Genomic DNA, 13,969 nt, shown 5'->3' with positions numbered 1-13,969 from the left:
AGCAAGATGTTTGTGGAAGGTGGGATGTGATGGAGAGGCACAAAAATAATGGCAAATGCACAAAGCACCTGGGTTCAGCGCAAATGAGCTGTTTTGCTTGGAGCTGGCTCTGGACTACTCTGAATTTTCCTAGGGTACGGGTAGGTAGCCAGACTCTTGCTGTGAAAACCTCAAGTCTGTAACTCCTTTGAAGTCTTGGAGCAGCTGGCTCATTTCTTCCTTAGCGCTTTAAGAACAAACAAACAGTGAGGAACTAGCTTGGGAGAAAAACTTGTCCTGAGAGTTTGGAGATGCCACCTCTGTCTTCCAGCTGCAATGATGTTCTATTAATGCCTAGGGGAGAGGTGAATGTCCTTTGGATGTCATCTTTGTGTCTTCATCCTGAGCAACTCTGGGGGAGCCCAGCAAACCACAGCTGCAGGAGTATCCAGAGCTGTTCCAGAGCCCCTCTGTTGACTCACTTTTATCCGCTGCTTTGCATTCTTGCTGTGCTGGCTGTGCATTTAATGTATGAATAGTAGGTTTTTTATGACTGTTATTCAGCACCTATGTACTTTTGCTGGAAGCAGGGGAGAAGAAGGCAGGGTGGGGAAGTTTTTAGTTAATGAAATGGTTATTATTTGCTGACAAGATCACTGAGTGTCTTATGAAGAGGGAACTTGATCTCCTTCCAAGTAACGAAACAGGAATTTGCACTGCAGTTTGTGTGTGAAGCACGTGTATTCCAGACCAAAAAAAAAAAAAAAGAAAAAAGGCACGTACAGTCCCATTGCCTAGAGACTTCAACATCCGTTAGGACACATTATTGCTCACACTGTCCGCATTCTTTACCATGACTTGGTTGTTTTACCTCAGGGCTGGTGAAGCAGTATAGGAACATACACCCCTGCTCGAGCCGCCTCATGGGAACTCAGCCTCGTGGCAACCCCTCTCCAGTACTTCAGGAATTCCTAACTCTTCTTCCAGCCTGGGCAAATAAATTCATCATGAAACAGGTATGCAAGGAACATGTTCCAGCTGACTGGGATTTTCACGTGCAGACACTGTCGAGGCTATCACCACTGGAGCCCTGAACAGAACACGAGCACTCCAGGCCTCTGGGTTCTGAGAGGCATTTGGGGGCCCCTGAAGCAGGGCTGGACTTTGAGTTCTGCTCCGACAAAGTGGCAGTCAGTTAACATATATGCAGGAGTTATTCCCCCACCAGGTCTGCAGCCCCACTGCCCCATCCTACCCAGGGACCAATAGGAGTTGGAGCTGAGGGGCCTGATATCCCCCACAGGGCTCTGCAGACAGCCATGGCTGTCCATGCTGCTCCAGTGCTGCTGCTGCTGCTGACTGGAGCCCATCATGCACCTAACACCCAGGATCAGGATATGTGCATGGGTCGAGGGAATATGTATGTTGGCCAAGTAGGCAAGAGCGTAATTTGGTGCGTGTCATCTCAAGCACTGTCTGGCTTCCTCAGGCTGAGAAAGAGACAACGTGGATGAAATTATGAGAAGAGCTGAATGACACGGCCCCGGGGAACAGCACACAGACCCCATGTGCTCAGGGGCTTCCAAAACAGCCTCAAAAACAAGAGTAGTGAATAAGCGGTGAGAAAAGCACTGCTTACATAATCCTTCGGCAGCGAGATGGGTCAGCAGTTCCTGATGAAGGAGACAAATTGAATTTTTAAGAAATAAACATCATTGCTGTACTTTGCAAGAGCTGTAAAGTCCTGCTTTAGTGGAAGATAGTACTGAAGTTTATGATGGGCTTATTTATATGCCTTGTCTTTTGGCCCCACAGCCCCTCCTCTGACCTCAGCCCTGTAAAATGGAGCATGCCTGCTATTGCATTTAAAATAAGCTGTAATTCCTTGGCCGTAATGCAACTGGATGCACTCATCTATTTGTTTGCTTTTTCTTCTCTTCCACAAATGTCCTTGTTTGTGTTAACTAGCAAATCTAATCATCCAGCTCTGAGGAGTTACACAACTGCAAACCCTCTGAGATTTCAGCTGAATAGCAAATCTTGCTTAACACCGCTGCGTTCACTTCTTGGTTCAAATTTGCAGCTCTTTTGGCATTACAGCTGCAGTGCGCTTTTTACGTTACCAGAATTTTTTACTTTACCAGATCAAACGGCAAAAGAAACAGCGAACACAAAAGCTGCATTCATTCCACCTTGGAGGGCTCACTGAAATGAGCCCGGCCGTATTAAATATGAGATAAAACTCCCACGGGGAGAGTTAGTCTGAGTGATTCATATAAACACTTCAACAAGTCAGTCTTGGTTGAGCTCCACGGTCAGATAAGGTGGGTAATGGTGTGCAACCAGCAGAGTCACTCTCATTTGGAGAGCACCACTGACAGCAATGTAACTGTTCCTTATTCTAACTGCGAGGCAGCAGGATGAGTATTGGGTAACAACAGACACATCAGGGTTTGGGTAAAACTGCGTGTGTTTTGTGTGAAGCTGCCTGTTGCGGTGAAATGTTCTTCTGAGCCCTTGATGTGGGCCATCTGGAAAGGAAAATCTACTCAGCCTCCAGAAAGAAAGCCAGGATTATGATCACTTTATTTTGCAGTTGACTTTCAAGGGAGATATTCTTATCGGGAGGAGGTCTGAAGGAAATTGCAGGTATGTGGATTTAATATATGTTGATAGAGGCATAGACAAAGCCGCTTTTTTTCCCCTCCAGTCTTCACTATCTAATTTCAGAACTCACTGCTCCAATCCATCCTTCCTGTTAGTTTTTTGCCTCCACCCACATTCTCTGCACTGGGCCTGATCCTGACCTCAGCGCCAGAATAGCAGCATGCTGCAGGGCAGCGGGAAGAAGAAGTGCCAGCAGTCCTGGGCTCAGGGGGAACTGTTCTATAACACTGAATTCTTCTCTCTATCATCTGAAAAAGTGCCATGTGCCAGAGCTCACACCTGCGCATCTTTCATCAGTGACTTCCACAGGGCAGTTCTCCTGGTTTGCTTTGGCCCTGGCTTTCAGGCAGCTCCCCTGTCGCAGCAGCTTTGCTAGCTCTATATGCGGCTGCTGCAGCGATGCTCCTAGGGTTGCAGCTGAAGCAAAGCAAGCCCTGGGAGTGTGGATCTGGGGAGCCAAGTTTCTGCAGCACTTCCAGATGTGAAGCGGGGGAGTTGTTTTATCCCATTTTTCAGGTTTTTTTTTAAATTCTTTTACTTTTTTTTTTTTTTTTTTTTTTAAGCAGGCGCACTGCGAACAATCTGTACTGTTCACTTGCACTCAGCTGCATGTTCCCAGTGGTGGTTGTTTAAGAGTCTTTTTCTAGCTGAGCCTCAGCCTGAAGCCCTGTCTGTGTGCTGGGACAGAACAGCAGAAGAGGCTTTTTTTCCACTTCCCCACTGAAATCTAAACAAAACCATCCCATGCCCACTCTGTGCCCACTCTGCAGCTCCCGTACTGACAGACAGCTCTGTGGACCGCAGAAGGGCAACATGTATGCTCACTGAACCAGGAGGCAAAATTCCTGCTAACTTTGGGGAGTAAGGACTGCATAGAGGCTATGTGATTTTGACCAACTATTCTGACAAGGAGCACTCAGGTGAGATGCTGAGTAACTTCCCATGTACATGAGCACTAGAGAGAGCGGGCAGCCTCGGTCTCCATGTCAGCACACTGCACTGGTGTTTCAGCCTCTCCCTAGCATGCATCTTTTCTCCCATTTTGCCCTGCCTGTGGCTTCAAGTTACCTCCTTAACAAATAGAATAGAATCATAGAATCATTATGATTGGAAAAGACCACAAAGATCACCTAGTCCAACCAGCAGCCCATTCCCACCGTGCCCACTGTCCATGCCCCTCAGTGCCACATCTACACGGTTCTTGAACACCTCCAGGGACGGTGACTCCACTCTCCCTGAGCAGCCTGTGCCAGTGCCTCACTTTTTGTGAAAAGATATCCAATCCTGCAGCATTTATTGGGGAGATAAATGCGATTGTGACGCGAGGGAGAAGGGGTAAGCTGTGAGAGGAACTAAAGAAACAGAGCAGTCTGTCAATGCTTCTTTTCAGGTGATAAGAGATGAGTGTGTTGATGCCCTGGTGGCTGCTGCTCCTTCTGGTCAGCTTTGGCTCACCTGCGCCCAGGTTTTCGGTGCGTATCCCTCAGCCAGTGTCTGTACAGCTTCTCTGTGTTATGCCAGTGGGTCCATTTCTAGTCACATGGGGATAGGTGCTCCCCTGCAGATGACGTGGGACTGCAAGAGCTTACAACTAAGGGAAAGTTACTCCTGCTGCCCTGATAAGGGTTTCACAGCATTAGGGGCTGGGCAGCTCTCCACATGGCTGAACTGACATTGCCAAGAACTGAAAACAACACCAAAAAAGGCCTTCCAAGAAAAAAAAAATATTTTATGGCCAGTAGAGAAACACTCCACTCCATTTCCTTAGGGAAAACTGTCTTCTTTTTTATTCATGGCAATTTAAAAAGCAGGGAAAGAAGGGCTAGACTTAGTCTGAAGCAATCTGTTTTCATCTGATGAGCAAATCACTCTTGGGCCAGCTCAAAGAGGTACAGAGTTTGGCAGGGGTGAGCCCAGAGCTGTCTGCAGCAAGTTCCTGTGTGGCTCCAACCTGGCAACACTCCTCTGAGGGGGAAAAGAAACAAGTGGAGGAAAGGAAGCAGGCGGTTGGGCAACCACATGTTGGCACGCTGCTGTCCTGCACAACTGCTTGTGTCTCTTATGCCTAGAACTGGGCCTGCTCTGGTGTTGCTCCAGCCAGCTTCCTCAGAGCAAAACCAGCAGCTGATTCTTATGCACACCTTTGGTTGGCTGTCTTGGAAGAGATTTTGCTCTGTTTTGTTGATGTAACTAATGGAGTAACATCAGCCACAGACTGGGTTGTTGCTGAAAGTCCCAGCCAGTGTGGGCCAGATTCTGGTCTTGATTATAGTAATGCAGCTCTGAAGTTACTCTACTTATCCCAGTAGGCTCACTGCTTTTCAGCTCTTTTATCTTCCAGTTTTACAAGCTGTTTCTGTAACCCTGCTGGTTTGGCCTGGCTGCAGTGCAAGAGCAAGGATTTTCTGCTCTTATTACCCTGAGCAGTTTCATAGCGTGCAAAACTCCCTTTGATTTCCTTAAACGAGCTGAATGACTTTTGTCCAAAGTAATTTTCTACATATCTGATGATACTCTGCAATGCTCAGATCAATGCTCAGTGGAAAGACCATTGCAAGAAACCACTTTTTACTGGGTTTAACTCAACATCCCATGCTGCGGGACTCATGCGTCTTAGAGAGGGACTGTCATCGAATCATCTTGATCCATAGAGGCAGAGCAATGTGATAGGGTCAAGATGAGACAGACACTCATTCTCTCTGCCCCTCTGTTCCTATCACTGACTGAATTGTGCTTTTTGTTCTTTCTTTCTTTTCATCTTTATTTTTTCCCCCACAGGATAATGATATTTGCCTCCTAGACAACAATAAATTGAGACAAAGGTTAAAACATCTTCAGGATTTGGTTTACTTATATGAACTGCAGCTGAAGGACATCCTGGAGAACACTTATCATAGGACAAAAAGTGGGTTCTTCTCAGGCAACAGGAGCATGCAGCATGAGGTGCTTTTACCCCCAACCAGTGGAAATTTGATAGTCTATGACCAAGGTACATTTTGCATGAGTATATGTGGAAATATCAGCTTGCAAAAAAGTTTAGTTCTTCCTGCAGTGTCCCTTGCATCATATTTTATTCCTGCTAAAAATCTCTTCAGCTGCTGAAATGTTAAAGTGGGTTGTGTTTTAACATGCAGTTAGGTACATGGAAGGAGAAGGGCAGGCTGTGGCCTTGGTGCCAGGAGGCTTCCCTGGAGCTGGATTCACCCGGCCCCGCTTTAGGCAGCCACCACCCAGCTACTAGCCAGCTATCTGCAGCTGGGTTTTCACCCAGAGACTCTGGTGCAAAGGAAAAAGCATGTCACAGCCTTTTCCATCGGACCTGCTTTACACATGTGCTGTAGGAAAAGATGGGATGCAGGCACTGAAACCTGTCTGAAAGAAACCAGCACCCCTGCTCCTCAGCTCTTCATCACATCTGCTGTGTGGTGATACACATTCATGCTGTCCCTTGCTGTCGCTTTGATAATAAGCATAATAAACTTATGCCATTCTGCCCAGATTGCTCTGCAGTGTATAATAGGAAGAAGACCAAAAGTGGCTACTACCGCGTCAGGCCCAGGGCAGACCAAGAGCCTTTCCTGGTGTACTGTGACATGTCTGATGGCGGTGGGTGGACTGTCATTCAGCGACGGAGTAACGGCAAAGAGAATTTCAACAGGTAGGTGCCTTGTGGTCCCATCAACAGGGCCTTCAGTGAGACCCCCAGAGCGCCCACCTGATGGCAAAACCCAAGGATTGGGAAGCAGGATATGCAAGATAATAACAGTGGTAACTCTTCACGTTAGGGCAATGTGTGGGCATATAGTGGTAGCAGGAAGCCATTCTCAAGATGGATTGATAATGCCTTTTCCATGGTTGTCTGCATTTGAGGGTGTATGTGCATGCATATTGGTATGAAGCAATTCAGTTGGAAGGGACCTATAAAGATCATCCAACTGCCTGACCACCTCAGGGCTAACCAAGAGTCAAAGTGCATTATAAAAGGGACTGTCCAAATGCCCCTGAACCTGTTCCAGTGTTTGACGACCTTTATGATAAAGAGTTTTTTACCTGGAACAAAAAGTCTCCATGAAGATTGATTATAGCACACAGAGTTTTAGGGCATGTCTAGTGTCTCTTAAATCAAGAGCAACCCATTGTAAAGCTACATCCACTGGCTCTAAGCTAGCCTGCCCAGAATAGGGTAGCTATCTAGCCATGGCGGTTCAGCTCTTAGCAAAGGTGAATTTATGTCAGTGAAAAACATCCTAAAGAGTATCATTGACTAGTAAGTAGGTCAGGCAGAATTAAAAACCCTGCAAACAACGTGAGAGAGGGAATAAAAACACAGTTAATTAAACTGGAAGTATCAATACACAGGAAGTATATGTGAATATCAAAGACAGCACAGAAATAACAGGAGGATTTAAGTTAATGACATGATGAGAAGAATGTAATAGCATAAGATTTATCTTAAGAACAATGAAGCCAGAGGATTCTGGTGAAAAATAAGTATGTATCTTTAAAGGACAAGTTGCCACAGCGACACTGCAAAGAAACAGAAGTGAGAGTGGTCAGTGAATTAAAAATAGATTTAAGTGGAACGGGAACACAAAGCAGATCCAGATGTTTTCCTTCCAGGTTCATCCAGAAGCTTTTGTTTGCAGCTTCTGTTCATTTTCAGGTTCTTCACTATATCACTTTATTCATCCAAGACTGTTGTATATATTAGACTGTAAGTGTCACAAACAGACACTTGTTATCCCCATATGCTGAAATTGATATTTGTATCTACTGCAGGAAATGGAATGATTACAAACTGGGATTTGGGAAACTCCAGGGCAAGAATGATGAGTACTGGCTGGGCAACGACCACATCTATGACCTGCTCACTAGAGGTGCAAGTATTGTCCCTCCACAGATTTTTCCAGTTTGCCTGAGATAGTTCATCTAACAGGAGTTCACTTTGTGCTTAGGAGAGAGCTCATTAAAGATTGACCTGATGGACTGGCACGGGGAAAGACGTTATGCAGTGTATGAAAACTTCCAGCTCACCAATGAACAGGTAAGAAATGGAGAGAGCAATGACTTCTTGTTTTATCCACACAGTGTCAGCCTTCAGCATCAATCCCCTACTCTGCTTTAAAGGAAAACAGTGAAGACTCATCAGTGCTGTTTTAAGCTCCTATCTTGAGAAGAAGTAACTGCCGCACTAAGTGCTACAGGCACGGAAAGACCAAAGACAGGCAGATCACTGTACTTTCATGTTTGCTTTCTATCTTTAGACAGCAAACTGCTCGATGTGGGGGCTGCATCTCTGAAACCTGTGTGTAAGTAGCCCAAACATCCTGCATGGACCAGTTCTAGTCCCACCTTCATTGCTCCAGAAATGTATGCAGTATGTTCCATTGCAATTAGAGCTATCCTATGAAAATTTTGAAAATAACCATACTGCTTTTTTTTTTTTTCCATAAATAAAAGTGGAATGTGCTATCAGGAAAACTCCATACCACAAAAATAATCATCCATCTCATATCAAATGTTTCCCAGATCTGTTAGCTGTACACAGTCAGACAGTTCTATCAAGAATTCCTAAGAGGACAGGTCCCTTCAGCTAAAAACCAGATGACTGGGTCTTAGAGGAGAAAAAATGCTACAGGAGTTGTTCTAGTTGAACCACGACCAATTTATGAAAGTATCTGCTTGGCAGTTTCCTGCAACAGGTGTTGCAGTCAATGAGCCAGGCAGAGCTTTCCAGCTTGCTGCGTAGTGTATCCAATGATTCGTGAAAAACAATAAAACCTGAAGCCCTTTGTATCAGTGCTAGTGTAATAGAAGGGCTACTAAAATGATGAAGAGACTGGAGCATTGCTCATCTGAGGCAAGGCTGAGGGAGCTGGGCCTGCTCAGCCTGGAGAAGAGGAGGCTCAGGGGGGAACTATGTGTATAAATACCTGGAGGGAGGGTGCCAGGAGGATGGGGGTGCCTAGCAATAGGATGAGAGGCAATGGGCACAAACTGAAACGTGGGAAGGTCCATCTGAACATGAGGAAAGACTTCTTACTGTGTGGGTGACAGAGCTCTGGCACAGGTTGGACAGAGCGGTTGTGGGGTCTCCTTACCTGGAGACATTCAAAAGCTGTCTGGTCACAACTCTGGGTACCATGCCCTAGGGAACCTGCTTGAGCAGGCAGGGTGAACCAGATGGTCTCCAAATGTCCCTTTCCACCTCGACCTTTCTCACATTCTGTAAATCATGAGGCCAAAAGTCATCTGTGACTTCAACAACCACTTCTTTGACAGGAGACACAACGGATGGAGAAAATTTGATCTCAAAAATAAGAGCTGATATCAAAGACACGTTTCACATCCCTTTACAGGATAACTACAGGTTGTGGTTCGGCACCTACTCTGGTAATGCTGGTGACGCTCTGTCTGGTGGGAGCAGTTTCGAAGATCAGTGGTCAGCCTCTCACAGAGGGATGCAGTTCACCACATTTGACATGGATCACGATCGATTCCTGGCAGGCAACTGCGCACTGGAGAGCAGTGGTGGGTGGTGGTTTAACAGGTACGGAAAACGGTTGATTCTGCTCAGCCTTTGAAGGGATGAATAGGGTGTGAGTGGCTGTTCTGCCAAGAGGACCTGCCTGCCTTGCAGCAGATGGAGGTTGCTGTTGGCACATGCCACCTCGCACAGCTAAATCTGACATGTTCATACCAACAGGAAAACAATCTGCTTCTTTTGTTATGAAGCCAAGCAGGTCAACTGCACTCGTTTTAAGAAAATGGACCAGAATCAAAATATAGGGGGAATGACTTGGAAGAAGAGCCTGACCGAAAATACTTTGAAAGTGTCTTGGGTTATATCCTAAGAAAGAAAATAGTCATAGACACTGCAAGATGAAGTGTGCACAATTTTTTTTATAAAACTTGTAAAGGGGACAAGCTGTCCCTTACTCTTCCTGGTGATATATTTTCTGTTTGGGTATGCCCCCAAAAAACAGATAGGATTCACCAGCCTCAGGAGCGTAGACATCCCACCATCAGGAGTTTTTCTGTGCTTTAGAGCAAGATGAGCCAATCTTTTGTTTAGTCTAAGCCCCCACTGCATACAAATTGAAGTCAGTGGAGCTACAAAAGTGTACATCACTGACAAGATTCAACCTGATTAAAAGACATCGGCATTTTTAGGTGTTAATACATAGTTGCCTAATCTTGAGCTGAAGTCTACCACAAACCTCTGTTCAGGGAAGTGAATCGTGTCCCTGGTCAGTACATTCAAAACAGCCAACAGGCTGTGCTATCCGACCAGGGTAGGTGTGTACTTTAGGATGACCCACATACTTCTCCCAGCTCCACAGACTGCATTAAGTTCTCCAGTTCTCCATTGGTAGCAGTAGGATATCAGATATCTAGTTTATCATAGATATATCTAGTGTCTGAACCTGTCAGTGAACCCTATCCATGGTATTTCCAAATGTATGTTGTGTGAAAGTCGTGCCTTGTTGTAATAATGCAACATCCACCCAGGCTAAACATAATCTCCTTTTTCCCTCCCCTACATTGTTACAAGGTGCCACGCTGTAAACCTCAATGGACGATACTACAAAACAGGAAGGTACAACGGATCCCATGACAATGGCATCGTTTGGTCTACATGGCACGGGATGTGGTACTCGCTCAAATACTCGGCCATGAAAATCAGGTCTCCATTCTTTGTTGACAGTGAGAGTGGAGATGGTGAGGACGGTCAGGGCAGCTGAAATCTGCTGCATTGAGAATTGAAAAAGTACAGGATGAAAATAATTTTGTAAATTAATAGCCAGCCTTCTGCTGCTGCCAACTGCCAAAACTGCACTGTGGGAACTGTAGTTGCACCTGTTTCTACTAGATGAGGGGAAAGTTGTGAGTTGTTTGAGCAGAGCCAGCCAACAATCTAATGGAAAATGTATGGATCGCAGTCACAAAGAACCACAGCTTTCTTTTTCAGCAGTTTTTGGGACTTCATTGCAGAGTGTTTCAGAAAAGCTCTCTGGATCTTGAATGATCAAGCACGTTCTTTTAGCTACCTGTACTCCTCAAGGGCTAGATCTTTCTCATCTTGATTGTAGTGGTCAGTGCCTGAGTTACAAGAACATAAGAACAGAAACCAGGAGGTGATAAGGAATTGGATTTCAACTGGTGTGCCCTCATTAGTGTTTTGATTTGGATTAGCAGCATGTTTTTAAGCAACTCTCTCTATGGTCACCAATTGCCACACTTTAGTTTCAGAACACGCCTAGAATGCAAAACCAAACCAGAAGATAGGTATGCTCCAACAGCTAGCAACCATCCTGACTACTTCCAAGTAAGGCTACTTCAAAGTAAGCCCCCACAACATGGACAATGTTGATGCTGCTTTTCACTGCCTCCAGTTTCATGCCGCAGAGCCACTTCTATAGCATACAGTGGCATGCTAATGCAATCAGAAACAGTGCTGATAACTAGATTTAAGTCTCAGATTTAAATTAGGCAGATTTTACTAAATTTAAGATTAGCACAGATATCCTTGGGAGTTCATAAAATGCAATCATGATCCATCTGTATCTTCTCATGTAATTTACCACACCACTTTAGAATCATCGAATCATAGAATAATTAGAGTTGGAAGGGGCCACTGAAGGCCATCTGGTCCAACTCCCCTGCAACAAACAGGGACACCACAGCTCGATCAGGTGCTCAGAGCCCCGTCCAGCCTGACCTTGGGTGTCTCCAGGGACAGGGCATCCACCACCTCTCTGGGCAGCCTGTGCCAGTGCCTCACCACCCTTATTCTAAGACATTTTCCTTAGCAAAGAGGAATCAGAATGCAGAAAGTGATTGAAACACAAGGCACACTGCATTCATTGGCTCATCTGAGTGAAATGAAAGCATAAGTGACTGAAAGAAATGGAATACTGAAAATTTATTTTCCACAAGTTGTTGATAACAAGTCAAAATGAATAGTAATATCAACTTGATGCAAATCATTTAACTACCGTGTTGTAGGATGAGCCTATTTTTTTCTGAATTACAATTTTTTTTAAACAGGTTATTTTTCATGTATTTGCTTTAGAACAATACACATTATAATTTGTATTACATAGACACAAGTGTGAAATAAAACCACCTGAGCAGGACTTAACACTTTGTATCTGTTTTTAAGCAGTAGGAATTTGAAGAGAAGTTTGGATGAAAATCTTGAGAAAGCACATAACGCAGGAAATTCATTCTTTTGTTATCTCTGGTGCTTAGGCACCTTCTGTCCTGGGTAGTTTAGAGGGGTCTGCAAAGTAAATTTAATTTCTATGTCTCAAGCTGTCCTGGAGACAATGCAGAGACATACAAGTAGTCAGTATATAATTTGGTCTGGTTCCCCTGCTTTTTCAAGAGGTAAATCCTGTTCTCACTTGTTCTAGACATCCCCATGATTGCAAAAGTGAACACCAGTGTACAATGGGCCAGTGTTCCAGAGATATGTTCTCCTGAAGTCCATGCCTAGTGAGACCACATCACTGCCCTCTTCCCCAGAATTGGTGCGTGTGCATGTGGAAAAACCTGCACCTGTATCTCTGCTATGAGCTTGCCCTTGTGAATAAAGTGCTGCAAACAACTAGCACTTACTATTTCATTTTATGGAATCATGGAATCATAGAATTAAGTTGGAAGGGACCCTTAAAGGTCATCTATTCCAACTCTGGGGTTATTGGTGGTAGGTGGATGGTTGGACTAGGTGATCTTGTAGGTCTTTTCCAACCTATCTAACTCTATGATTCTATGATTCTAACTCCCCAACCGATCCCTTCTGCATTTTACAATGGTAAAATCAGTGCAAGGATTTAACCGTATGTTGAGAACCTAACAAGTCCCTTTGCATGTGATATAATGAGGCGGCCAGTGGTGTGGTACCGAGAGCAGCAAGGACAATTTTCGTTTAGACAGAAGACACAGATAAATGTGAACAAATTTAGGTTTTGTTAAGGCCGCCTGGCAGGCGTATGATGCTCAGCCTTCATTCTTCAGGGCTAGTTATGCAGAGTAAAGAGCAGACTGGGGAAACTCAACTCTGCATGCTAGAAATCAGCTGTGCCACCAAAGGGCCAGCACTAGTAGTTTGACAGATCGCTGCGCAGCCAATAACCCATCTGATGTCAGACTACCAAGCAGCAGCAGTCAACAGGGCTTACTCTGACAGCTGTTACCCAGTTCAATCCTCCAACAGCCATGAGGGATGGAAAGCCTCAGGAGCACATTATCCAGAGCCATTATAGTTGGACTGCCTTCAGTCAGCACCAATATTTTGTTTTTTCTCTCAGACAAAAAACGGGGTCAAGATCTGTCAGCCTGGGATGGAAAGGAGTCTGACTCATTCACTGTTGCCTTAGATTTGTGATGCCCACCTCATGCACTGCAGTCACCAGAGGCAGTGTGATGTTGAGAAGAGGCTGCAAAAAGCTTTAAGGCCAGGTTGGATGGGGCCCTGGACAACCTGACCTAGTACTTGATCTAGTGGCTGGCAGCCCTGCCTGTGGCAGGTGGGTTGGAACTTGATGATCCTTGAGATCCCTTCTAACCCAAGCCATTCTATGGTTCTGTGATTCTATGAACACAGTAACTGGCTTAGAGCAGGGCTGGCCCCTTCTGGTGCTGTGAGCCTCTTGGAGACACAAGAGTCAAAAGGCTTTGGGCAGGATCCCACAGCACCTAAAGCAAACCCTATCGAGTGTTTCAGAACCCTTTTAATCTTAATAAATACCGTCAAACGGCACTAGACAAGTACTAGTTTGATCTGAGGACTACTGTCAAGCTCAAATACCTCCCACTGAAGGTTTTATTAAGGCTTCCTGAATGTTTTTGCGCAGTACATTTGATCAACCATTTCTCCAGGGTCTCCTGCCTTACAAAGCTGTAAATACATCTTGTAGTGCTGTAGCTCTGAAGCTGACAGATCACTGCTTCAGGGCAAATGCGCTTCGCACAGCCAGGTTTACCTTAGCACAGGGGTGGTAAGTAAGCTAAGGTAATTGCTTTAGAGATCTGGTTTCCAGCTCATGTAAGTCAATTTAAAGACCACTTACACTGATTAGCTTTGAATTGGTCCTCAAGTGCGGACATGTTCTGAACTGCTCTAAGCAGCACGCTGAGCCGACAGTTGATGGGAACACGTCACAGTGCTGGAGCAGCCCTGGGAAGAGGCGGCTCTCAGCACCCTGACACTCAGACCCCATGCTCAGGCAGCAGCTGGAAGATGTTCCATCGGCTGCAGAGCCCAACTCTGGCGGCCAAATGCTGACATCCTGCCTCCTCCCAGCACAGCAAGCCC

At 45.4% G+C, this 13,969-nt stretch overlaps 1 protein-coding gene across 4 annotated transcripts; it reads left to right on the top strand.

Annotated features, from left to right (window-relative positions):
* LOC110388145 (fibrinogen-like protein 1) lies at positions 576 to 11,791 on the top strand. Of its 4 annotated transcripts, none has more exons than XM_021377077.1 (10): positions 576 to 995; positions 2,576 to 2,628; positions 3,417 to 3,566; positions 4,037 to 4,118; positions 5,425 to 5,635; positions 6,145 to 6,304; positions 7,426 to 7,523; positions 7,602 to 7,690; positions 9,006 to 9,196; positions 10,202 to 11,791. In XM_021377077.1, exons 4-10 carry the CDS (start codon positions 4,047 to 4,049, stop codon positions 10,389 to 10,391), a joined length of 1,011 nt encoding a protein of 336 aa, XP_021232752.1. In that variant the 5' UTR covers positions 576 to 995; positions 2,576 to 2,628; positions 3,417 to 3,566; positions 4,037 to 4,046; the 3' UTR covers positions 10,392 to 11,791. The 4 variants fall into 4 exon arrangements, with proteins under 4 accessions (XP_021232752.1, XP_021232732.1, XP_021232742.1 ...); XM_021377067.1 differs by lacking the exon at positions 576 to 995 and adding an exon at positions 1,961 to 2,303; XM_021377057.1 differs by lacking the exon at positions 3,417 to 3,566 and having other exon boundaries at positions 578 to 995.

The sequence above is a fragment of the Numida meleagris genome, chromosome 1 (assembly GCF_002078875.1).
Source record: "Numida meleagris isolate 19003 breed g44 Domestic line chromosome 1, NumMel1.0, whole genome shotgun sequence".
Taxonomy (NCBI): Eukaryota; Metazoa; Chordata; class Aves; order Galliformes; family Numididae; genus Numida; species Numida meleagris.
The sequence above is the reverse complement of the archived record's forward strand: the minus strand, read 5'-3'. Positions and strand labels throughout refer to the sequence as shown.

What these genes read in the sequence shown, in the direction of transcription:
- LOC110388145 (XM_021377077.1), top strand. Translation starts at nt 4,047, where the DNA reads ATGAGTGTGTTGATGCCCTGGTGGCTGCTGCTCCTTCTGGTCAGCTTT. An exon ending in CACCTGCGCCCAGGTTTTCG is followed by an intron (nt 4,119 to 5,424) that starts GTGCGTATCCCT and finishes TTTCCCCCACAG; the next exon opens with GATAATGATATTTGCCTCCT. An exon ending in TTTGATAGTCTATGACCAAG is followed by an intron (nt 5,636 to 6,144) that starts GTACATTTTGCA and finishes CATTCTGCCCAG; the next exon opens with ATTGCTCTGCAGTGTATAAT.